General features: G+C 30.2%; 3 protein-coding genes across 3 annotated transcripts in view; 1 reads left to right on the top strand and 2 right to left on the bottom strand.

Annotated features, from left to right (window-relative positions):
* Positions 1-4,355: 4,355 nt before the first annotated feature.
* LOC111621031 (elongator complex protein 4-like) lies at positions 4,356-15,967 on the bottom strand. Its single transcript, XM_023363072.1, has 9 exons — positions 15,805-15,967; positions 14,200-14,595; positions 14,019-14,127; positions 9,210-9,316; positions 8,987-9,023; positions 8,284-8,405; positions 6,159-6,269; positions 4,554-4,949; positions 4,356-4,481 (listed from the first exon to the last, which is right to left on the bottom strand). The coding sequence occupies exons 1-9, from the start codon at positions 15,847-15,849 to the stop codon at positions 4,356-4,358; spliced, it is 1,449 nt and encodes a 482-aa protein (XP_023218840.1). The 5' UTR covers positions 15,850-15,967.
* A 3,400-nt stretch (positions 15,968-19,367) lies between these two features.
* Positions 19,368-21,138, top strand: LOC111621018 (prolyl 3-hydroxylase OGFOD1-like). The gene has a single exon (XM_023363057.1). The coding sequence runs from the start codon at positions 19,547-19,549 to the stop codon at positions 21,080-21,082; it is 1,536 nt and encodes a 511-aa protein (XP_023218825.1). The 5' UTR covers positions 19,368-19,546; the 3' UTR covers positions 21,083-21,138.
* A 1,539-nt stretch (positions 21,139-22,677) lies between these two features.
* LOC111621007 (probable tubulin polyglutamylase TTLL1) overlaps positions 22,678-26,730 on the bottom strand; it is a 20,718-nt gene continuing 16,665 nt past the window's right edge. The window contains 9 exon segments of the mRNA XM_023363040.1: positions 22,678-23,171; positions 23,248-23,301; positions 23,388-23,543; positions 23,675-23,715; positions 24,272-24,334; positions 24,804-24,884; positions 24,961-25,069; positions 25,150-25,284; positions 25,366-25,435. Coding sequence (XP_023218808.1) covers positions 23,051-23,171; positions 23,248-23,301; positions 23,388-23,543; positions 23,675-23,715; positions 24,272-24,334; positions 24,804-24,884; positions 24,961-25,069; positions 25,150-25,284; positions 25,366-25,435 — 830 coding nt within the window. The 3' untranslated portion in view covers positions 22,678-23,050.

Below are 26,730 nucleotides of genomic sequence, written 5' to 3'. Positions count from 1 at the left end.
TTAACACTTTTTTTATCCTCGATCTTAATTATTTGACATTGCTTATAAATAATGAACGAAAGAAATTGTTATGCAATATATGAACAATAAATAAACTTATCTCAAACAAAATGTTACTCAATTTACGCGGCCATATTACTAAGTCAACACCATTACTGATGTTTATTCGGTTTGCTAATAGTATATTTAATTTTTTTTTTTTTCATTTATGACTTCTTCCGCGCTGCACCGAGGGCCTTTCATCGTGCCTTCGTGGGTTTGACCAAGTTCATAACAGAAACAGAAACTTTTTTTTTAACTCTTTCCGCCTGTGGGCATTAAGAGGGTCTCTTTTTAACAAGCCCATTATGGGTTAGGCTAGGCCCACAATGAGGCGGCCGGGTGTTGAGGGACGAGGTCCGACATATACGGACGGACCACCCCCCGAAAGATTCCTGGGGATTTTTTCGACCCGTTCGGATTCGAGCCCGGGTCCCCCAGAGCGGTGGGTTGCCACCTTGACCGCTCGGCCATCCGGCCACACATAAACTATGCTATAAACAAAAAATTGTAGGATTACTTACCGAATGTGCACCGTTCGACGACGCTATTGCTTAAGCTTGTTTTCGTCGTGGAAATTGTCATCGAATGGCGCTCGCGTGCTTCCTGATAAATTATTTTTTTGCGAAAAATTCGCTGAACTTTGGAGACATCATTACTATAAATATAATTTTTATAGACGTTAAATACTAAATGGTTTTTAGTAGGTCCGCTGCTCGTTTAAACTCAACGGTTTGTACAATATCTGCTATTGGTCTAGATTCGACCAATCCTCTCGCGCCACGAGTCGGCGATGACGTTTTACTGAATTATACGATTCCTTTTAGCGTGATTATACGATTACTGTCGCAATTTTTTCGCCATTATATAGGAATCCGAACTATGATATATGAACCCGTTTTATAGGGGGTCTACTGTATTAGCATTTACAATTTTTTTTTTATAAAATCCATCCCTACCTTCANTGATTCTTTTAACACTAAAACATATCAGCTCATTTTCAAATTTTATATATTTATAATAATTGAAACAAAGAAAAAAAGACTTAACAGGAAATTTAATAACTGGAAGATTATCTCACATTTTTGTTACTCTATCTTAATTATCAAATTTGAGTAAATATAAAAAGAAATCATAAGCTCATTTTATAACTCATGGAATATAAATGCAATTTCAAATATAATTTCAAGACTAAATGATTACTAAGCAACTTGGTAGGAGGCAGGTCATCAGGCCACCATCTTTTGTTAAATATAATAACCATTAAATTATTTTTCAAGCCTTATAGCCTCGTAAAGATTCTGGCTATTTGTTTGGTATTTGATTACACTATGTGGTTAAATGCATTTATTATATAGTGCAGGAGTCGCAAACTGGCAGAATATTAAAGCTTCATATCTGGCCCATGATCTTGATTTCTTTTCTAAAAATCAATATTTCTAACATCTTGCAGGAATTAAAACAGAAAAAATTCAAATGTCTAACTGTTTGCCTAAGTCATAAAAGCCTGGCTACAAGAAGATCTTTGTTAGAGCCTTTTTTTTTAATTACAGAATGCTTTGGTTTACCAAATAATATTGAATAGGACCTGCATCTTGATTTACTGTGTTTGAATTTGACATAGTGTAATCATAAAGTCACTCATGCCCAGTAGCCTGTGACTTCATTACTTTGTTCCTGGAAGCTTCTCCCCTTTCCTCACCTACTGTGAAGTGATTTTATGATCACACTGTTTATAATTTCAAGCAAGATATTTTTGACATAATATCTCATTATATGAATTTTCTCACCTCTTAAATGTCTCCACACTAAACAATAATTAACCAAACCAACTAACTGTTTTCATATCTAATTTTGTATTAATGTCCCTCATTTGTTTTCATATAGGTCTTCCTCCTCTTCATTACATTAATATGAAACTAAACAGAACATGCTTTGGCAGTTTTATATCAATTATTCTATACACATGCTAAAGCATTACATATTAATTCTGCCATAAAATTTATTTGAAGTGTTATTTTCTAATGACATGTACTGTAATAACCCAATTTTTTCTGCTTTATTCTCTTCCTAGATCTCTCATGTTTGTCATTTTCAGTGTTATAGTCAATACATCTTGCTTGTCAAAACATGATGAAAAAATAATTTCATAAAACAATTTTGTAGCATTATTTATTTATACTTTGTTATTAGATAAAATTTGCTAGTTGATATTCTATTGTTCCTTGCTCATCACCCACCAGTGGCTGAGTGGATAAATTCACTGAACAGGTAGTTGGTCAAGGGATCGTGCCTTGTCAACAGGCTGGCCACTTGGAGTTTTCTGGATTTTCTTCACATTTATAACACTTAAATAGGGACCAGTTCCCCATAAAAGACCTCCCGGAAACATCTCCCTTGGCAGATTGCACGTGTCACATTACCATAACCAAAGGAATGATATATCACTTTTAGCCCTTAACTAAATAAACCAAACAATCCTTGCTTGTCATGAGTGTGGAATACATTTATTCCACACTCATGACAAGCACAAATGGTATGTATGTATGTATAATCCAGAAAGTATATTAACTTCTTTATCCTACTTTTTTACTTTAGTATTATTATTTGCAATATTATTAACACATTACCTAGCTTAAAATTTAAGAGAATTAGCAGTGCTGAATAATTATCAAACATTAGAAAATCAATCATTAACATATGTAGAATATTTAACATTAATGATTCTAACTTTCTTACTGCTGGTAATCTGTATTATTCTATTAACATATAACAAAAAAAATAGAAGAGAGTTTCTACAGTGTAATTAGATTACCTATAAGATTTTAAACCATTTATTTAAGCTCTATTTTGTATATGTTGCTTTATAAGTATTCTTTTCATTGTTTTTAATGGGTTCCTAATCCTAAAACAATTTTTAAAAACTTTGGCCTACATTTCTTTCTCTCCCCAAATCTATGAAATTGATAGTTTAAATTTCTTACACTAAGATCAAATCTTAATAAATATGATAAAAATCCTCCTTGTTACGGCTAATGGGAATCTTAGCCAAGCACAAGTTTAATGTGGTCAACACCCAAGAGTCCGTACCCAAGGTTCAAATCTATTTTGGGGCTTGCGTTCGTTCTTCTTGCTTTGCACTTGCCAACATCCTAGCAACAAGTGACCAAATAACAAAGTGTCTGAACCTGTGGTTCTTCTCGTACTCGTACTCTCACAATGACTACTGTTTCCGCTGCTAGGGGGCTTCTGCCTTAGGGGTGTTCAGTCATAATCCCACGAATAATAGCTTTGCAGCACTGGCCACTCGACCAAGCACATGTACCAAGTGTCTGTTACATTCCTACTACTTATGAAGTAAAATCCTTGAGAATTCTTTTCCAGAACTCTCATTTTTTTCCAAGCATAATCAGGAAGTATTACTGGGAAGTTATCACAGCCAAATTATAAGGAAAATTATGAATATAGAAGAAATCCTTTGCAAAACTGTTGAAATATTAGCCTATGTAGTTGGTTGCCCAGATGCAAAAAATATTGTCACCTTTATTAATTTATTATTATTTAAGAATTTATATACAGTGTTTATTTTTATATCTATATTGTTTGTCTAAAAGATTAATAATTATCAAAAAATGTTTAATTATTATTCTTATTAGTCAAAATTTTACATGTAATAAATGATCTGCAACCATGGCTGTCCAGGCATGGGGAGGGGTACCTTCTGTATCCTATTTTTATTCCTTATGTCTCCCAAACTTTCCCCATCTTTCAATAATCTTTTAATAAAAATTTACTTTTCTCTTGATAAGAATTTCTAAACCTTTGTTTACACAATCTTTACTTTCTGTGTACAGTAAAACTTATGTAAACCAGAATCACATGGTACTGAATACTTTTTCTGGTATGACAAGTTTCCATTTTCAGCAGGTTTTACTATATTTTCTGAATTCTTATCAACTATTTTATCTTTTCTTTATCATATGTGAAATTTTTTCTATGAATAAGTTCTTCAATTTACTTGATTTCTTTTCCTTCAATAAAACATTTGAATCTTTTAAAAATGTATTAAATATGTCAATAATGTTAACCTTATAAAATTACATCAAAATCTATTGGACCAATTTAATATGCTTTAATGAAGAAAGACTAACCAGTGCTATGGACTTTAATGTAGAAAACATTGATGTAAGAATAACAGCTTTTGGATTACTTAAAATTACCATAAGAACAATATCATGAAGAATTCAATAGAAGAAATATTTATGTATTTATGTATAAAATTTTATATTTAAATACTTTAGTACATGTAAAAAGTATCAAATGCAATAATTACCCTTATAATCTTTAAAAGCAGGATGAATTTCACCTTCTGCGGAATCAAATCCCTCTAACCTTATCACAGTATCGCATATAAGTCGCATCCTTTCCAACAAAACATGGTTCTAATAAAATTTTAAACCAAATTAATCTGAAATAAATTCAATACATTTTTTAAATAAAAGGAAAATACCTACTTGAAGTAAATTAACTGGAACACTGATAACAGCGACTGAAAATGCCGATCTCATCATACTTTTTAATAAATAGAGAAATCTAAGTATATCAGTTTCCCATCTTTCTTTCGAGTACTCTTCTTTCCAATATGGTGATCCTAATGAATGTATTGCTATCCTTAATATGTTTCTTTGTGAACACGACTGAGATGTACTAAATAATCCATCTTTTATCATTGTTTGAAGGCGATTTGCTATTTTGAAACAGGAAGCTGTTAAAAACTGAGAATTATCTTCAGGTGGCGATTCATTTTCAGAAGAGATATCTATTGTTGTCGGAGAACACTTTGATATTACTTCATGATTCATTTTTGTATTGATGTTGTACTGATTACAGAACTGATGACCAGTAGAAGACTAAAATAAATTTTAATGAAAAAATAATTTTAAAAATTATAAATTAAAAACAATTTCAAGTAATTTAAATTTCTCTTAGATAATTTTAATCACGAGTTTCTACCTAATGAAATCTTACAATTATATTTATAAGTTATATAGTGTATGTGTTGTATATTTTAATTTGTTTATATTATAATTTGTTATAATTTGCATAACAAATTGTTGTTATGCAAATTACTCATTAAGCAAGGTTCCACTGTATTTATTTTTGAATAAAAGCAAACATTTATTTTGTATTATAGATAATTGATAAATTATATGTTACAACTATTATGTTATGTTTTTGTATTTTTTACTAAGGAAAAGATTGGTTCATTTTTACTACTGATCTATGCAAATTTTACTCTTTCAATTGCAAGTAGAATATTTTTATATGTTCATCTTACTACAAAATATGCCTTGAATTCTTCAAGATCATTCAGAAGAGTAGAAGCAAAATGCCAATACTACTATACATGATGAAAATAAAAGCAATCTAAGCACAAAAAAATTTTAGAAAGTAATCATAAAAATGAATTGAAATGTGGTTCCAAAGACTAAAATAGTGCTCAAAGTAGTGATATGTTATATATTTTTCCCCTATTTTCCTTATTATATGTATTGTTTTTGTGTATATACAGTACTATCTTTTCAAATAAATAATTATAATGTATAATAATGAAGAAAAATTAGAGTAAATATTTAATCTCGAAGCAAAAACTGTCTGTCCCCTGGACAGGTTTCACCTGCTTGTTTTAAAATACAGATTGCATCTGACAAAAGGTTAAATTAAATGTACAGTCAAACCTCTGAATGAGAACCACTGACAGAAATATATAAAATGGCTGTTGTTTAGAAGGGACTGTTGTTGGCAGGTGGCCATTATTGGAAGTTCAACTGTATTTAGCTTCATTATAAATCTAAAAATGTTAGAATTTTAATTTTCTAATGAATATTTTTCATATTTCTTTTTCAATAAAAATTCTAATTATTAATATATTCTTATTAATCAGATTATTATATTTTTGAAGAAGTATGAAAACTTAATAACCAATGTGTGTAATGAATTATTCATGGTTAATTTTGATTTTAATAAATTTGTATATTTTTATTTAATCTCTAGTCTGAAGATAATTTTATATAATTCAAGAATTATTGTTTAGAAGTTAGTGATTTTATAAAAATTACCTTTCCAAACTGGGGTAAATTCTGATATCGCCAAGCAATTTTCATCTCATTTTCATACACTGATTCTGATGCATTACTGTCTTTCTTCTGAGTAATAAGAGAAGGAAGGTCCTAAAAATATTTCTTATTATACATCAAGTCATTAAAAGTAATACAACAAAAACATATGCTCAGAAATTTACTGTAAGTCATCTAAACTAACAAACCAGCATTTCCATAACAAAATGGCATTCTTGCAAACAAAACTTAAATTGACTGTATATGAAAATAAACTTCAGTTAATTAAAATTTTATCTAATTCACAGAAAATTATATTTTACTAGGCACAGTTTTTTTTCTGTTTAAACACAAACTAAGAATTGAGTTGAAGCACTAGCAAGTCAATAATATTACTGTGATTAAAAAGTACTGGGAATGGTTCATTTAAACTGTGCACATGCAAGAGAGCACTGTCGTTGTTTGGTACAAATTTCATCAACATCTAACAGAAATCTGTATGGCATCGTCTGCTTTTGTTTGCAAATAAACACTTGTTTTGTGCATAAAGAATTTTTGCACTGCCAATTTTTCAAAATGTCAAGTGTAAATGAGCAAAGAACATGCATTAAATTTTGGTTTTTGCAATAGAATTACTGCTACAAAAATATTGGAAATGTTGCAAAAGCCTTTGGTGACAACAATCTATCAAAAACAAGACTTACAAGATGTTTCAACACACTGGTAGACCATCCACTTTGACTGATGAATGACACATCACTCAAGTCAGAGATTTGGTGTTCAATTGTCTTAATTTAACAATTAGGGGCATTATTGAATATGTTCCAGTATCATTTGGATCTTATCAAGCAATTTTAAAAGATCATTTCGGCTTGCAGTGTGTCACTTCTCAAGTAATTCTGAAAATGTTGACTTTTTTCCAAACACAATGTGTTCAAGTGGTGAGGAAATGCTTTCTCTAGACAAATCATTCTTAAAATGCATCATTATGGGTGATAAAACATAGATCTATGCTTTTGAAACTGAAACAGGACTCAAAAGGTGAAGCAAGATTGAAAAGATCATGTCAAAGTTCTGACTTGAGTCAAAAATCAAGGTCATATTGACTGTTTTCTTCGATTGACATGGTGTTGTGAATCATGAATTCCTTCTAACTGGCCAAACTGTCAACAAAGAATATTATTTGAGCATTTTGTTTCATTTGCATGAAGCAATTCATAGAAAATAACCCAATCCGTAACGAGAAAACTCGTGGATTTTAAATCACAATAATGCACCTTCTCACAATGCTCTTGTTCATGAATTTTTGGCCAGAAATTCAACAAATTATGGTTCCACAAACTCCATATTCAACCAATATGGTGCTATGTGACTTTTTCTTGTTACCTCAACTAAAATTTCCATTTTGTGGTCACCATTTTGAGTCAACTGATACCATAAAACCAAATTTGTTGAAAATCCTAAAGGAGTTTCACAAAAACAACTTTAAAGCATATTTCCAGAATTGGAAAAAATGGTAGCATAAGTGCATTGCTGTGAGAGGAAATTATTTTGATGAATAAATTAAATCTTATGTTTTATTGAACCGTTCCCAATACTTTTGATCAGAGGTATTTTTGGAGGCCATCTACAGCAATCACTTGCTGCTACCATGGCAGTGGAATAACTACTGGAATAAAAAAGGAAACAAATTCCATGCACTTGTGCTAGCAACCATGGACATTGTCACTTTAACCTCTGACAGTCATGGATAGGCAATCCTTGCACTGGCCTGACAGAGAGATGATCCCTGCCCTTGCTGTTGTGGAAAGGAGATCCTTACATTTGCTTGGCATCAATTGCTTTGTTCTTGTGCTTTGTTTGTTTAGGGCAACAATTTTCCATTAGACATGCACAACAGCATCAGTGAGCACAAACAGTCACTTTGACTACACTCAAAAACAAAGTCATGAACCCCCATTTTTTATCACATTTTTGGATTCATCACATTTAATGTAAAATGGCAAACTTTTATCAAAATGACCAATCAAATTTGAAAACAAACTCAATTCTATATGCTACTTAGAAGAGGCTTTGCTAACACTCCCCTCAAATAAATTATAAAAAGAGGAATATAATTATACAATACCTCCAAAATCTTTTTTGGAGATTCATCTCCAGATGCTAATAAAATTGAATGATTGTTTGTTACACCTTCTGCTAAAAAATGTTTCATGAGTAATTTTGCATATCTTCCATATTTATCTTCTTCTAAAATACAAAGAAAGAAAAAAGAATTATAAATTTATAGTTTANAACTAATTCCTACCTCTAGGCCAATTGCTTAATATTTAATTATTAATAGTAGCATTAATATAGCTCAATATAATCAGGCAATCACTAATAACTGGGTCATTAAATGTTTATATTTGTATATATATGTCATGCCAGGGTAAAGCAATAGCCAACTATATGGTAAGCAGGAGTTTCAGGTTTGAGTTCCACTTCAGACCAATTCTTTTCTTCCAGAGCTTTCTAAATTAATTATAATTATAATTTTTAAATTTATCAAGAGATGACACCTACATCCCAATATAATCAGGCAATCATTTGGTCATACAATGAATTTAATATTTTTAAAATAGATATGTAATCACCAAACATTCTCTTTAATAATTTATTAATTTACAAATACTTTGTAAAGAAACTATTAAAAGTAAAGATTTTTTACTAGAGAATCTTCTATTGTTAATTTTGGAAATTCTTATGGAAGTTTCAAAAATGTATTAATACCATTCATTTCTTTTCAATAAAAATATTTTTAAACTCAAAAATATTTGAATAATAAGTACCTTTTATTAACATGTGCATGATTGTACTGTGAATGGCCTGATAAATCACATTTGTCGCATAAATGTTTTTTAAAAAACAATGTTTGAAGTTCAAACAAATCAATTCTTAAGTTTTTCTTGTGTTCACAATTAAAGATTTATGTTTTATTTTTATTAAATATTATTATTTTCATATATATTTCAATTATTATTAAATGTAAAAAATAATATACATAAATTTTACCTCAAATATTAAACTCCTTTTCCGGAAACAAAAAGCCAAATCATCAGTGTCTAATTTGTGAGGTTTTAATAAATTTAAGTGATGTACTTTGACCACATGTAGAAGACCTATTTTAAACATTATAATTAATACATTAAAAATATCAAAAAATGTATTCAATAACAAATAATACAAGTATCAGAGATTTATAACAAATTGCTCAACACAAACATATATAATATAAAATAAATATACGAGGGAAGTCCGATATTAAAGATACAGGCCAAAATTACACTAACATTTATAAATAAAAAAAATATTTAATACATTCTACAAAAACTACATACTTTTATTTATTTCTCGACATAATCACCTTAAATGTTGAGACATTTACCCCAGCATGACACTAGTTTGAACATCCCTTCAAGTACTGTCTAGTTGCTTGAAATAGTCCAGAACAGTGTCTTCCAATTCCTCTTGATCTGCAAAGCATTTTCCCACCAAAAATTTCTTTAAAAGTTTGAATAAATGAAAATCTGAGGGGGCTAAATCTGGACTATACTCCACATGTCAAATCAAACCAAACTGTGGTTGGGACAGTGGAACTGGGAAGTCCTGCAACATCCTCTGTATAGTCCAAATTTAGCCCCTGTCGAATTTTCATTTATTCAGACCTTTAAAGAAATTTTTGGTGGGAAAACGCTTTGCAGATCAGGAAGAATTGGAAGATACCATTCTGGACTACTTCAAGCAACAATACCATGAAGGGATGTCTAAACGGATTTCATCTGGGATAAATATCTCAACGTTCAAGGCGATTATGTCACAAAAGTATGTAGTTTTTGTGGAATGTATTAAATATTTTCTTTATTTATAAATGTTAGTGTAATTTTGACCTGTACCTTTAATATCAGACTCCCTGTGTATATTAGACAGAATATGAATTTGATAATTCAAATTGGCCATAACTGTCCAGATATTTTGTAAAATATTGAAACATGTTTTCACTTTTGATTCTTTCCACACTATGTGCACTAAGAGACCCACAGGTTAGAAAGAATCAAAAATGAATTGTACCCATTGTGAGTTCAGCAAGACCCACAACTGGAAAAGCCAGGTGGTAAGAGAAGGAGTCCAAAATATCCAAAACAGACCCACTCCCGAAAAATTCCCAGGATTTTTCAACTGATCGACTTTCGGATTTGATCCCACATGATAGTAGTAGACCGACACCTTAACCACTCGTCCATCTGGTTATCAATATTGAAACTTTATGAGATTTATTTTGAAATAGTAAACCTCATAAATACTAAATTTTATCATATTTCAGTAAAAATTATTAATAAAAAATTATATATAATTTATGGAGAGTTTAAAACAATAATCATTTGAAAATTTAAAGATTTAAAGAAACATTTTTCAAAATTATAATTAAGTTAAAAATATATAAACTATTTTGCATTGATTCTTTTAACACTAAAACATATCAGCTCATTTTCAAATTTTATATATTTATAATAATTGAAACAAAGAAAAAAAGACTTAACAGGAAATTTAATAACTGGAAGATTATCTCACATTTTTGTTACTCTATCTTAATTATCAAATTTGAGTAAATATAAAAAGAAATCATAAGCTCATTTTATAACTCATGGAATATAAATGCAATTTCAAATATAATTTCAAGACTAAATGATTACTAAGCAACTTGGTAGGAGGCAGGTCATCAGGCCACCATCTTTTGTTAAATATAATAACCATTAAATTATTTTTCAAGCCTTATAGCCTCGTAAAGATTCTGGCTATTTGTTTGGTATTTGATTACACTATGTGGTTAAATGCATTTATTATATAGTGCAGGAGTCGCAAACTGGCAGAATATTAAAGCTTCATATCTGGCCCATGATCTTGATTTCTTTTCTAAAAATCAATATTTCTAACATCTTGCAGGAATTAAAACAGAAAAAATTCAAATGTCTAACTGTTTGCCTAAGTCATAAAAGCCTGGCTACAAGAAGATCTTTGTTAGAGCCTTTTTTTTTAATTACAGAATGCTTTGGTTTACCAAATAATATTGAATAGGACCTGCATCTTGATTTACTGTGTTTGAATTTGACATAGTGTAATCATAAAGTCACTCATGCCCAGTAGCCTGTGACTTCATTACTTTGTTCCTGGAAGCTTCTCCCCTTTCCTCACCTACTGTGAAGTGATTTTATGATCACACTGTTTATAATTTCAAGCAAGATATTTTTGACATAATATCTCATTATATGAATTTTCTCACCTCTTAAATGTCTCCACACTAAACAATAATTAACCAAACCAACTAACTGTTTTCATATCTAATTTTGTATTAATGTCCCTCATTTGTTTTCATATAGGTCTTCCTCCTCTTCATTACATTAATATGAAACTAAACAGAACATGCTTTGGCAGTTTTATATCAATTATTCTATACACATGCTAAAGCATTACATATTAATTCTGCCATAAAATTTATTTGAAGTGTTATTTTCTAATGACATGTACTGTAATAACCCAATTTTTTCTGCTTTATTCTCTTCCTAGATCTCTCATGTTTGTCATTTTCAGTGTTATAGTCAATACATCTTGCTTGTCAAAACATGATGAAAAAATAATTTCATAAAACAATTTTGTAGCATTATTTATTTATACTTTGTTATTAGATAAAATTTGCTAGTTGATATTCTATTGTTCCTTGCTCATCACCCACCAGTGGCTGAGTGGATAAATTCACTGAACAGGTAGTTGGTCAAGGGATCGTGCCTTGTCAACAGGCTGGCCACTTGGAGTTTTCTGGATTTTCTTCACATTTATAACACTTAAATAGGGACCAGTTCCCCATAAAAGACCTCCCGGAAACATCTCCCTTGGCAGATTGCACGTGTCACATTACCATAACCAAAGGAATGATATATCACTTTTAGCCCTTAACTAAATAAACCAAACAATCCTTGCTTGTCATGAGTGTGGAATACATTTATTCCACACTCATGACAAGCACAAATGGTATGTATGTATGTATAATCCAGAAAGTATATTAACTTCTTTATCCTACTTTTTTACTTTAGTATTATTATTTGCAATATTATTAACACATTACCTAGCTTAAAATTTAAGAGAATTAGCAGTGCTGAATAATTATCAAACATTAGAAAATCAATCATTAACATATGTAGAATATTTAACATTAATGATTCTAACTTTCTTACTGCTGGTAATCTGTATTATTCTATTAACATATAACAAAAAAAATAGAAGAGAGTTTCTACAGTGTAATTAGATTACCTATAAGATTTTAAACCATTTATTTAAGCTCTATTTTGTATATGTTGCTTTATAAGTATTCTTTTCATTGTTTTTAATGGGTTCCTAATCCTAAAACAATTTTTAAAAACTTTGGCCTACATTTCTTTCTCTCCCCAAATCTATGAAATTGATAGTTTAAATTTCTTACACTAAGATCAAATCTTAATAAATATGATAAAAATCCTCCTTGTTACGGCTAATGGGAATCTTAGCCAAGCACAAGTTTAATGTGGTCAACACCCAAGAGTCCGTACCCAAGGTTCAAATCTATTTTGGGGCTTGCGTTCGTTCTTCTTGCTTTGCACTTGCCAACATCCTAGCAACAAGTGACCAAATAACAAAGTGTCTGAACCTGTGGTTCTTCTCGTACTCGTACTCTCACAATGACTACTGTTTCCGCTGCTAGGGGGCTTCTGCCTTAGGGGTGTTCAGTCATAATCCCACGAATAATAGCTTTGCAGCACTGGCCACTCGACCAAGCACATGTACCAAGTGTCTGTTACATTCCTACTACTTATGAAGTAAAATCCTTGAGAATTCTTTTCCAGAACTCTCATTTTTTTCCAAGCATAATCAGGAAGTATTACTGGGAAGTTATCACAGCCAAATTATAAGGAAAATTATGAATATAGAAGAAATCCTTTGCAAAACTGTTGAAATATTAGCCTATGTAGTTGGTTGCCCAGATGCAAAAAATATTGTCACCTTTATTAATTTATTATTATTTAAGAATTTATATACAGTGTTTATTTTTATATCTATATTGTTTGTCTAAAAGATTAATAATTATCAAAAAATGTTTAATTATTATTCTTATTAGTCAAAATTTTACATGTAATAAATGATCTGCAACCATGGCTGTCCAGGCATGGGGAGGGGTACCTTCTGTATCCTATTTTTATTCCTTATGTCTCCCAAACTTTCCCCATCTTTCAATAATCTTTTAATAAAAATTTACTTTTCTCTTGATAAGAATTTCTAAACCTTTGTTTACACAATCTTTACTTTCTGTGTACAGTAAAACTTATGTAAACCAGAATCACATGGTACTGAATACTTTTTCTGGTATGACAAGTTTCCATTTTCAGCAGGTTTTACTATATTTTCTGAATTCTTATCAACTATTTTATCTTTTCTTTATCATATGTGAAATTTTTTCTATGAATAAGTTCTTCAATTTACTTGATTTCTTTTCCTTCAATAAAACATTTGAATCTTTTAAAAATGTATTAAATATGTCAATAATGTTAACCTTATAAAATTACATCAAAATCTATTGGACCAATTTAATATGCTTTAATGAAGAAAGACTAACCAGTGCTATGGACTTTAATGTAGAAAACATTGATGTAAGAATAACAGCTTTTGGATTACTTAAAATTACCATAAGAACAATATCATGAAGAATTCAATAGAAGAAATATTTATGTATTTATGTATAAAATTTTATATTTAAATACTTTAGTACATGTAAAAAGTATCAAATGCAATAATTACCCTTATAATCTTTAAAAGCAGGATGAATTTCACCTTCTGCGGAATCAAATCCCTCTAACCTTATCACAGTATCGCATATAAGTCGCATCCTTTCCAACAAAACATGGTTCTAATAAAATTTTAAACCAAATTAATCTGAAATAAATTCAATACATTTTTTAAATAAAAGGAAAATACCTACTTGAAGTAAATTAACTGGAACACTGATAACAGCGACTGAAAATGCCGATCTCATCATACTTTTTAATAAATAGAGAAATCTAAGTATATCAGTTTCCCATCTTTCTTTCGAGTACTCTTCTTTCCAATATGGTGATCCTAATGAATGTATTGCTATCCTTAATATGTTTCTTTGTGAACACGACTGAGATGTACTAAATAATCCATCTTTTATCATTGTTTGAAGGCGATTTGCTATTTTGAAACAGGAAGCTGTTAAAAACTGAGAATTATCTTCAGGTGGCGATTCATTTTCAGAAGAGATATCTATTGTTGTCGGAGAACACTTTGATATTACTTCATGATTCATTTTTGTATTGATGTTGTACTGATTACAGAACTGATGACCAGTAGAAGACTAAAATAAATTTTAATGAAAAAATAATTTTAAAAATTATAAATTAAAAACAATTTCAAGTAATTTAAATTTCTCTTAGATAATTTTAATCACGAGTTTCTACCTAATGAAATCTTACAATTATATTTATAAGTTATATAGTGTATGTGTTGTATATTTTAATTTGTTTATATTATAATTTGTTATAATTTGCATAACAAATTGTTGTTATGCAAATTACTCATTAAGCAAGGTTCCACTGTATTTATTTTTGAATAAAAGCAAACATTTATTTTGTATTATAGATAATTGATAAATTATATGTTACAACTATTATGTTATGTTTTTGTATTTTTTACTAAGGAAAAGATTGGTTCATTTTTACTACTGATCTATGCAAATTTTACTCTTTCAATTGCAAGTAGAATATTTTTATATGTTCATCTTACTACAAAATATGCCTTGAATTCTTCAAGATCATTCAGAAGAGTAGAAGCAAAATGCCAATACTACTATACATGATGAAAATAAAAGCAATCTAAGCACAAAAAAATTTTAGAAAGTAATCATAAAAATGAATTGAAATGTGGTTCCAAAGACTAAAATAGTGCTCAAAGTAGTGATATGTTATATATTTTTCCCCTATTTTCCTTATTATATGTATTGTTTTTGTGTATATACAGTACTATCTTTTCAAATAAATAATTATAATGTATAATAATGAAGAAAAATTAGAGTAAATATTTAATCTCGAAGCAAAAACTGTCTGTCCCCTGGACAGGTTTCACCTGCTTGTTTTAAAATACAGATTGCATCTGACAAAAGGTTAAATTAAATGTACAGTCAAACCTCTGAATGAGAACCACTGACAGAAATATATAAAATGGCTGTTGTTTAGAAGGGACTGTTGTTGGCAGGTGGCCATTATTGGAAGTTCAACTGTATTTAGCTTCATTATAAATCTAAAAATGTTAGAATTTTAATTTTCTAATGAATATTTTTCATATTTCTTTTTCAATAAAAATTCTAATTATTAATATATTCTTATTAATCAGATTATTATATTTTTGAAGAAGTATGAAAACTTAATAACCAATGTGTGTAATGAATTATTCATGGTTAATTTTGATTTTAATAAATTTGTATATTTTTATTTAATCTCTAGTCTGAAGATAATTTTATATAATTCAAGAATTATTGTTTAGAAGTTAGTGATTTTATAAAAATTACCTTTCCAAACTGGGGTAAATTCTGATATCGCCAAGCAATTTTCATCTCATTTTCATACACTGATTCTGATGCATTACTGTCTTTCTTCTGAGTAATAAGAGAAGGAAGGTCCTAAAAATATTTCTTATTATACATCAAGTCATTAAAAGTAATACAACAAAAACATATGCTCAGAAATTTACTGTAAGTCATCTAAACTAACAAACCAGCATTTCCATAACAAAATGGCATTCTTGCAAACAAAACTTAAATTGACTGTATATGAAAATAAACTTCAGTTAATTAAAATTTTATCTAATTCACAGAAAATTATATTTTACTAGGCACAGTTTTTTTTCTGTTTAAACACAAACTAAGAATTGAGTTGAAGCACTAGCAAGTCAATAATATTACTGTGATTAAAAAGTACTGGGAATGGTTCATTTAAACTGTGCACATGCAAGAGAGCACTGTCGTTGTTTGGTACAAATTTCATCAACATCTAACAGAAATCTGTATGGCATCGTCTGCTTTTGTTTGCAAATAAACACTTGTTTTGTGCATAAAGAATTTTTGCACTGCCAATTTTTCAAAATGTCAAGTGTAAATGAGCAAAGAACATGCATTAAATTTTGGTTTTTGCAATAGAATTACTGCTACAAAAATATTGGAAATGTTGCAAAAGCCTTTGGTGACAACAATCTATCAAAAACAAGACTTACAAGATGTTTCAACACACTGGTAGACCATCCACTTTGACTGATGAATGACACATCACTCAAGTCAGAGATTTGGTGTTCAATTGTCTTAATTTAACAATTAGGGGCATTATTGAATATGTTCCAGTATCATTTGGATCTTATCAAGCAATTTTAAAAGATCATTTCGGCTTGCAGTGTGTCACTTCTCAAGTAATTCTGAAAATGTTGACTTTTTTCCAAACACAATGTGTTCAAGTGGTGAGGAAATGCTTTCTCTAGACAAATCATTCTTAAAATGCATCATTATGGGTGATAAAACATAGATCTATGCTTTTGAAACTGAAACAGGACTCAAAAGGTGAAGCAAGATTGAAAAGATCATGTCAAAGTTCTGACTTGAGTCAAAAATCAAGGTCATATTGACTGTTTTCTTCGATTGACATGGTGTTGTGAATCATGAATTCCTTCTAACTGGCCAAACTGTCAACAAAGAATATTATTTGAGCATTTTGTTTCATTTGCATGAAGCAATTCATAGAAAATAACCCAATCCGTAACGAGAAAACTCGTGGATTTTAAATCACAATAATGCACCTTCTCACAATGCTCTTGTTCATGAATTTTTGGCCAGAAATTCANAGAAACAGAAACTTTTTTTTTAACTCTTTCCGCCTGTGGGCATTAAGAGGGTCTCTTTTTAACAAGCCCATTATGGGTTAGGCTAGGCCCACAATGAGGCGGCCGGGTGTTGAGGGACGAGGTCCGACATATACGGACGGACCACCCCCCGAAAGATTCCTGGGGATTTTTTCGACCCGTTCGGATTCGAGCCCGGGTCCCCCAGAGCGGTAGGCTGCCACCTTGACCGCTCGGCCATCCGGCCACACATAAACTATGCTATAAACAAAAAATTGTAGGATTACTTACCGAATGTGCACCGTTCGACGACGCTATTGCTTAAGCTTGTTTTCGTCGTGGAAATTGTCATCGAATGGCGCTCGCGTGCTTCCTGATAAATTATTTTTTTGCGAAAAATTCGCTGAACTTTGGAGACATCATTACTATAAATATAATTTTTATAGACGTTAAATACTAAATGGTTTTTAGTAGGTCCGCTGCTCGTTTAAACTCAACGGTTTGTACAATATCTGCTATTGGTCTAGATTCGACCAATCCTCTCGCGCCACGAGTCGGCGATGACGTTTTACTGAATTATACGATTCCTTTTAGCGTGATTATACGATTACTGTCGCAATTTTTTCGCCATTATATAGGAATCCGAACTATGATATATGAACCCGTTTTATAGGGGGTCTACTGTATTAGCATTTACAATTTTTTTTTTATAAAATCCATCCCTACCTTCAAAATTAAGCTTTTTGACATTTTATAACAACATCTTTTTTATATAAAAATTTTATAAAAAAGACTTTTTATGTAGTTAAAAGTATAAAAAGTTTTAAAAATAAAAATATGATAACAGATGGCGTCACTGAATGTTGCCGGGAAAGTTAAGCAACTCGGTGCTAGATTTTTTTAGTTGTTGGCAGAATAAGTGATAATGTCCGACCAATATCGATAATTTTAACTTTATATTAATAGTTTTTATTTCTAAATTTGTAAAGGAGTCCAAGATACCAGAGTTCAGAAGACAACAATTCAAATTCAAAACAGATATCAACTATTTTAGGTTTCTGAGGGAGGAATACACACCAAGAACATTACGCTTACCGAAGTCAATTATGTCTTGTATCTAACGTCATGACACATGGAGAATAGAGAGACAGATTTTACAATCAACGAGTAGATATGAGAGTAAAAAACTATACTTACTCCGGATAAGAATAAATTTAAGAAGTATAAAAAAAACAATATGGAATGAAATACAGTATATCAAAGAAGAAAAAATGTAAAACGAGCAATTATTTATTGTGACATGGTCACAATGCGGGTCTGCAAGTTTTTTTAATTTAAAATATAAGACACTAATAATTTGAAGGTGCTCTTCACCTTCAAATTATTAGTGTCTTGTCACTGTACATCATGCTTTTCCTTTAACAATAGAGTCCTGCCGGTCATCTATCTAACTTTATTCAGGGGAAAGGCTTTGAATTGGAATACGTGAAGTCCGATGCAAACCGGAAATCACAATACTGTATTTCAATTCAAAACTTCAAAACATATAGTTAATCGGGGCCTCATGTTCCCCAGGTTTCCATATCTTTCGCGGATTTTATCTTTCTAACTTCCGTTCTAGAGATTATAAATGACGGACGGACGACAATGAGAATTTGTAGGCCCAACTATTACGGATTTGACGGCCAGATGGCCGAGCGGTCAAGGTGGTAGCCTACGGATGTGGAGGACCCGGATTCGTATCCGGAAGTTCGAAAGATTCCCAGGAAATTTTCGGTGATGGTCCGACCGGAAATGTCGTCCCACGTCCCTCACTACCCGGCCGCTTCATTGTGGGTCTGGCCAAATCCATAATGGGCTTGCTAAAAGAGGCATCTTAGTACCGACAGGACGGAAAGAAAAAGAAAACCTATTTCGGATTTTTGACTCTCTACTGTATATATTATATTAAATACTTTATAACATGCTTAAATTATAAAATATTTAATTTTTAAATATTAATATTTAAATGCAGTATAACAATATAACATAAAGCTAAAATTTGAATAAAAAATTTAATTTCTACTTAGAAGACAAAAGATGGCAATATTGATAATTTATATATTTCTAATTACTATTATAAGTAATTATAAATTTTAATTAATTATAATTAATATCAAATTTTAAAATTAACAAATATACAAAATATATTTATGGTAATCAATTTTAAAATAATTTTATTCGAATTAAACAACCAATGAAAATCTTTACCGGGCATAACTGCGTAATTATTACGTAGGAAATGGCTGTGTGTGACGTACTTTGAAAGTTCAGAAAGATTTTATCAAAAAAGCAAAGGATATAACTTCTGTGTGAAGTAGAAGAAGCTATATTTAGATAAAATTCATATATTAATCTTACTTAAGACGTTAATAGGTAAAATTCTGATGAGTGATTCCCAAGGAAGTAAAAGGCCTGCATCCCCCTCACCCAGGGAATCCAGGAAGAAAATATGTAGATCAAGATGCAAGAGTAACCCAATTACCATAAATCCTTCTTATCTAACCAAAGAATTTAAATCAAAATTGAAGGAAGCATACTCATCAAAAACTTACATGAAGCATGGCTGTGTTGAATTTCACAGTGATCCATTCCCTGTTTGTGTTCTTCCCAAGTTTATCAATGAGAAAGAGTCACTGAGAAGATTGAAGGAAGAGTTGCTGGATTTAACCTACCATGAAAAGAATAACGATCTGTACACCTTCCACCAGTCGAATGACTTGAGTAACATCGCCACTCGATACATTAACTGGTTGACCAAGCTCTTGTACGAAGATTTCCGCACTCTGCTGAGTGAAATAATGGGGATTGAGTTAAACGATAAAATGGATATAACGTGTTCTCAGTACAGTCATGGCGATGTTCTCCTGTGCCACGACGATGAGCTGGAAGAGCGCCGTGTCGCTTTCATTTTATATTTGGTACCGGCTTGGAAGGAAGAAGACGGAGGATCTTTGCAGTTGTTTGATTGTGATAAAAAGAGCCATCCAGGAGATATTGTCAAGACTTTCTTGCCGGTGTGGAATAATTTTGTTTTTTTTGAAGTGAGTGAAACTTCTTTTCATCAAGTGGAAGAAGTTTTATCGCTGGATAAGACGAGATTGTCAATTAGCGGATGGTTTCATGGACCTCCGCTGAAGAGATCAAATCCGTGTTTTTTATCCACTTACGATTTTGTAAGTCCGGAATATATAAGTGAAACTGTTTTCAGATCGTGGATTAATCCCATTTATCTAGAATCGAACGTTCAAATGGAAGTTCAAGAAAAGTTTCAAGTAGATTCTGAAATAGAACTACAAGATTTTTTGCAAACAGATAAATTTTTGGAAGTCGAAAAAGCTCTTGCGGCTAATGAATTGTGCTGGACTAGAAAAGGACCTGCAAATAGATATAATTACGAACAGCTCGATGCAGATACTTTTCCTACGATTGTTAAGGAATGTATCAAGGTCTTTCAGTCCGAAGCAATGTTTTTAATGCTATCTAATCTGACTGGTCTTACTTTGCATAAATTGATTGCCGATGCTCAGAAAGAAATAGATGATGCTTCTTCGAGTAATGAAATGGCCGGATCGTCGTTGAAAGAAGACAAGAAGGTTACATCAAAATGCTGTTACGAAATTAGACAGTGGAAACATGGTTTTTACACATTAATACACGACGATGACAAAGAAAATGTTGGTTATGCTCTCGATTCATTGTTATGTTTTAATTGTAATAACTGGAAAATGGATTATGGCGGTTTTACTTCGTACATTGCAAAAAACGAAGATGAAGAGCTTTTATCTATTTGTCCGTCAACAAATTCTCTTGCATTAGTTTACAGAGATCAAGATACGTTACGTTTTGTCAAATACATCAACAGTAAAGCTAAAGAAATGCCAAATGGTTTTCAAGATATTTTTTTTATTTATAATGAATGATAAATTTGGACCAGATGAATGTAGTTTAGAAATAAAAACAAATATGTGAACAATAATAGTTGCCATATATTTAAAAATTTTAATAAAAATTTGTTTGAAGTAAAATATATTTGTTAAAAATGGAAAATTTACAAAAATATTAAAACTGAATAATATAATTTTATTGTTGAATTTTTGAGTATACATAATTATAAATATCAAAACACCAATAAATTTTATAATTTAAAAATTAAGAAGTCGATTATACCTTCATAAATATCAGAAAATCCAGCAAAATTGGAGGACTGCATCAGTTATTGCATATATGTTCTCTCCAATAAAATCCAACTGTATTCATTTTTTAAAAAAATTTAGGGTTCTACTTTCCATATTTATTCTTCAACCTGAAGATGACAATTTAAAATTGTTAAAAACATTTGTTTATATAATTAAACTACTTTTTGCTGGATTTTCTGGTGTTTATTAAGGTACAATCCAGTTATTAAGGGATATTGCTTAAGAGGTCAATATTAGAAACCTCGATAGAATTAATTTAAATAAAATGAAAAAAGTAACAATAAAGATTTCAAGTTTTAGTATAGGATGATTCAATTGAGAGTGAACACTTGCTTTGTTCAATACTTTGACTTGCACAGTGGCATTTGAATAACATATCAAACATAACTTGATTGACTGTTTTGTTGTAAATTGTTTTATTTGTTTAAAGTTTGTCTTTTCATTTTATAGAGAGTAATTCATTCAACTTGTTTATGTTAAACTGTTTAATAGAATCCACTTATCAGTGTAGGCAAATTTCTAAGTGATTATAATACATTGCTTAATGTTATCACTCAAGTATGTAAGACTATAGTTAGTGGAAATTCTTGTTTTAAAGATTAATATTAAAAATGGCATTATTTTTAACTTGAAGATTTATTGTAATTCATACAGTGCTGTTTGCAATGTTAGTAGTATGTAATTGAAGTAACAAATGCCAGCAATTTATGTATTATGAACAAACGATGATAAAGATTACACATTGATTAGCCATGTTGAGGTTCAAAGCATGAAAAGAAATTTAAAATGCTTATTTATCTGAACATTAGTGAAAACTAACCAAATGCTCTGATTACATTAAGAGAGATTTCATAAGTGTGTTTTAACTTATACATTCTGGGCCATGCTAATTTTGATAACATTAAATCAGTGTTTCTTAACCTTTTTCTCATTGTGGACTGATAGAATTATGGATAATTTTACATGACCAGTAATTATATGCAACAATAAATTATGCTTATATACGCTTATCTAGCATTACTGCGCATAACAATGTACAGTAACTCTAGATGACTATTTAAATGCTATCTAATCAACTGCTCCAGCATCAGTACAGTCAAATATTTTTCTACAAACCAGCAGTTGAAAAACACTACATTAGATGACTGATTACAATAGCAGACAATTAAAATATTAATTAAAGAAATTTAATTGTAAGAGAATTAAATTCTGAGCTATGTGTACTTATTTAATATAGGTTGTATACTATTTAAATTTAAAACAAATGTTCTGATCAAATACAAATAACATCCACAATATTATATTCTACTTCTCCAAATTTTTTTTATTTATACAGCAGAATAAATACATAAATATAAAAATGTGAAATATTAAAATACTTCAGTTTTAACATATATTTCAAAAATGCATTTCACATTAAGGTCATTTCAGATAAAGATGAAGTTAACATCACAAGGCAAGAGTAGAGACATTGATTCAATTAGAATTTTTTATATTATTATAATTTAAATACTGTGACAAATGCTAAGTAGTAAATTTTTCATTGTAACAGCTTAAATTCTTTATATTAAGCTTAAGAAAATTGTAAAATGTGTTTTAAAGTTGATATAATTTAAAATTATTTGAGTAATTAACTTATGTTTAATGTTATCTGTGACTAGAATTTTGCTTTTTGCTGCGTTTTTTTGTATGTCATCTCCAATGAGGCACTGACTTCTCTTTTCCTCTGGTTCCAGTACGACTCGTTTCGCCTTTTTGTTTGGAAATCTCTTTTTTGTTACCAGATTCAGCTAAAACTGCTTCTTCATCATAACTGAAATACCAAAAAATAATATATACATTATTTATATATTATATAAAACATATATATTTAAAAATTTTTAACTTACAGGAGATAAAAATTCCCCAAAGCAGATTTGTCTGGAGTCCTATTCCAACGAGCACTGTATTAAAAGATTATTAACAAATAAATTTTTAAAAATGCATGTTATATAAAAAGAAATTTGAATTATACATTCACAGTACTCACTCAGGCAATTCACTTGGGGGAACTATTATGTTCAGAATATCCGATATCAATTTAGATTTGAGTACTCGGTCATTTGATGTAGTTGCAGTTAGCGATGGAGATGCATTTACTTCAATAAGCCAGGGTTTCAAATCATTACTGATTATGATATCATAACTGAAAAATAAAGAATATAACTTAAAACAATTATACTCTTATCTTTTGTATCAAACTAAAGTCTTCATGCTATTTTTGTATTACCAATATTATTATTTGATGTTTTCTAAGTTGGACTACTATCCACTCACCCATAGCATTCAAAACAATGACGATCACTAACAATCACGCTCTAGAAAAAAGTAGATGAATCTGCTTTAAAAATTCAGAATGAATACAGAAAATAAATATATATAGGGTTTCCAAAAAGAATGTTGCCATTTTAAATTATTGTACTGTATATTAAAACATTGGAAAACTATCCAAGTTTTACATTTGCCCATTACAATTTCTCAATGTGGGTACTTTGTACTGTAACACAGCACACATCCAACCAATACTCAAATTCTGCTCACATTCACTACATCATATATGTTGTCACTTCTCTCCCATAGCAGCCACAATTCTACAGCTCCTGCATATTACTCATGTTGCACAATGAGTGATTCCAACTTTGCTAACTACAGAACAAACACCTTCTCTATGAGAAGTTGCAGTTTTCATTGACAATACTTACTAGAGGTGATAGATGACAAGATGTTTGAATGCAAATGGGAGTTGAAACTCAGACAGACAGTTACTCAACCAATTGGAGTACAGTACATTGTAAACTTTTCAGATAATAATTAACAGTAATTTAAAATGGTAGCATTCTTTTTGGAAGACCCTGAATTATAAAAAATACTCACTGCAACTGCTTTCATGGAATGAAGTATTAACCAGTTAATTTTGTCAAATAATTTATCTGTAGTCTAGTAAGAGGTTAAAAAAATTAATATATATTCCAGGAAATCGTACATTATTTTTTAAATTAATTATACAGGGTGTTTGGAAATTCCTGTTACAAACTTCTAGGACTTGTAGAGGGGAGTGAGTACATAATATTTTGATTAGGAACCCACGACGGTTTCAATTCAGATGTTTAATTCTTCCACTTCTGCTTGAGGAATTTGAATTAGCTGTGATGCAGTGCAATTATTAGGTAACTATTCGAAAGGAAACATAATGAAACATCCAATTATCACTTAAGTACATTTATTTTTATTAACACTTAAACTTTACATGACTTAAACATGAAACATGAATTGAAACCGCTGTAGAACGGAAACAGTACGTTTCCGGACATGGGTTCCTATCAAAATATTATGTACTCACTCCCCTCTACAAGTCCTAGAAGTTTGTAACGGGAATTTCCGAACATCCTGTATATTCAAATCATACCTCTTTTCCTCTTATTCCTTCTAAATACAGTCTTAAATTTTGTATAGTCCACTTTCCACCATGAACACTATTGTATTCTTCCTACAGATCATAAACATGATTGATAAACAGTAGAATAAAAATATTATATAAGAAGGGTGGAAAAAATTATACATACACCTCGTTTCTGAATAGAAACATTTGTTAAATGGACAAATATATTATCCAATTCACTAACGCTGCAAGTGTACTTCACATGGCAAAATCGACAGAATCCCAATTGATAACTGAAGAAAAAAATTATGTTTTCATTGTTAGAAAGCATTAACAAACAAATTAAAATAGTATTCATAATAGCAATACTTACACATAAAGTTTCAATGGGCGAAAAGAAGTGACTAAAACATATATTCTTAAATCAAACTTTCTCCCTCCGATGAGTAATGGATTATCAATGTAGCGTGATATGACATAAGACTCCTTTACTGTAGCTGGATTAAAGCTGATAAAAATTAATAATAATAATTCTTAAGTTTTTTGAAAAATATTTTCATTAATTATAAACATCTTTTAGTTTTCTTACCTTGCACTATCACGAGACCATTTTTTCAATTGAGAAAGTTTATTAATGAGAAAAATTCCAACACCTTGAGCTAAAAATAAGTTAGATGAAAAATATTTAAAACGAAAATAAATTCTTGAAAAATAATATAAATATTGTGTAAAACTATCATTTTTACAATTTACAAAATCAAAATAAATTTGACATAGGCACTTGTTTAACTTTCATCAAAATAACTACTTTGTTTTTAACTCTTAAGACACTAAGAAAGCAAGATTTTAAACCTTTCTTTTTCTTATAAATATATAATTATTGATGATCAAATTATTTTAAGTGAGTTTTAATTGGTGAAAATTTAATTCAAACTCTTTATTTAATTGCATTCAATATAAAAAAATACATCATTAAAAATTTTCATTCTACTTAGAAGAATACTTAGTTCCACAGAAAAATTCAGACTGAAGACTATTTTTGAGCCATGAATAATCTAGATTTAATGATGATATTTGGAAGGCATTACAAAAAGTTATACTGAAATTTTGGAAGTCATACGTCTTGTAATATATTTTCTGTGAGCATGAACAATTGTTCAAAATGATCTACCAAACAATTAAATTGTAATACACAAATGTAAAACAACAATATTTACAAAGTTTTATTTAAATAAATAATTTTTAATACAGAGTATTAAAGTGCTTAATAACAGTTTAATTTGTATCTACAGTCTTCAAAAAAATGCTTAATTATTATCAGAATGCGTAAAAGTTGCTTACAGTAGACCGCCCTATAATTACAGTCCCTATAATTACAATTCCTATAAAACTGCGAAAAAATTGCGACGGTATCCATAAAAACCCGTAAAAACTCCTATAATTACATAAAACGTCATCGCGCAGCCGAACTACTTTCCAGCTGTCCTTAGCGCCACACTATGGAGAGATCACTATCGTCTGTACAGTATTATATATAAATTATATATAAATTAGGTACTGTACATATAATTATATATTAATTATATATAAATTAGGTACTGTATATATAATTATATATTAACTTATTGTAACTTTATTATAATTAAATATATAATTTCCGCCGTCTAGCGTGGCGCCACGCTACGGAGATTTTTACGCTAACTATCGTCTGTCAGTATGTAAATTAGGTACCGTAAGTCTAATACAGTACTGTAATTTTATACATTTCTTGTGAAAGAAACATTTCTTATTCAACGGCGATTAAAATTATTTATATTAATGATGTCTCCGAAGTTCTACGAAGTTTTCACAGAAAAATAAGTTGTTAGAAATCGGCCGCTCTTTGCTGAGCTGTTCCGCGACGAAAACAATGTTGAGCAATGGCAATGTCGAATGGTGACACTCGGTAAGTAAT

This window comes from Centruroides sculpturatus, unplaced genomic scaffold (assembly GCF_000671375.1).
Source record: "Centruroides sculpturatus isolate CEXI.00-Female unplaced genomic scaffold, Cexi_2.0 scaffold245, whole genome shotgun sequence".
NCBI classification, from domain to species: Eukaryota; Metazoa; Arthropoda; class Arachnida; order Scorpiones; family Buthidae; genus Centruroides; species Centruroides sculpturatus.
Note: the sequence above shows the minus strand (reverse complement) of the source record. Positions and strands in the feature narration are given on the sequence as shown.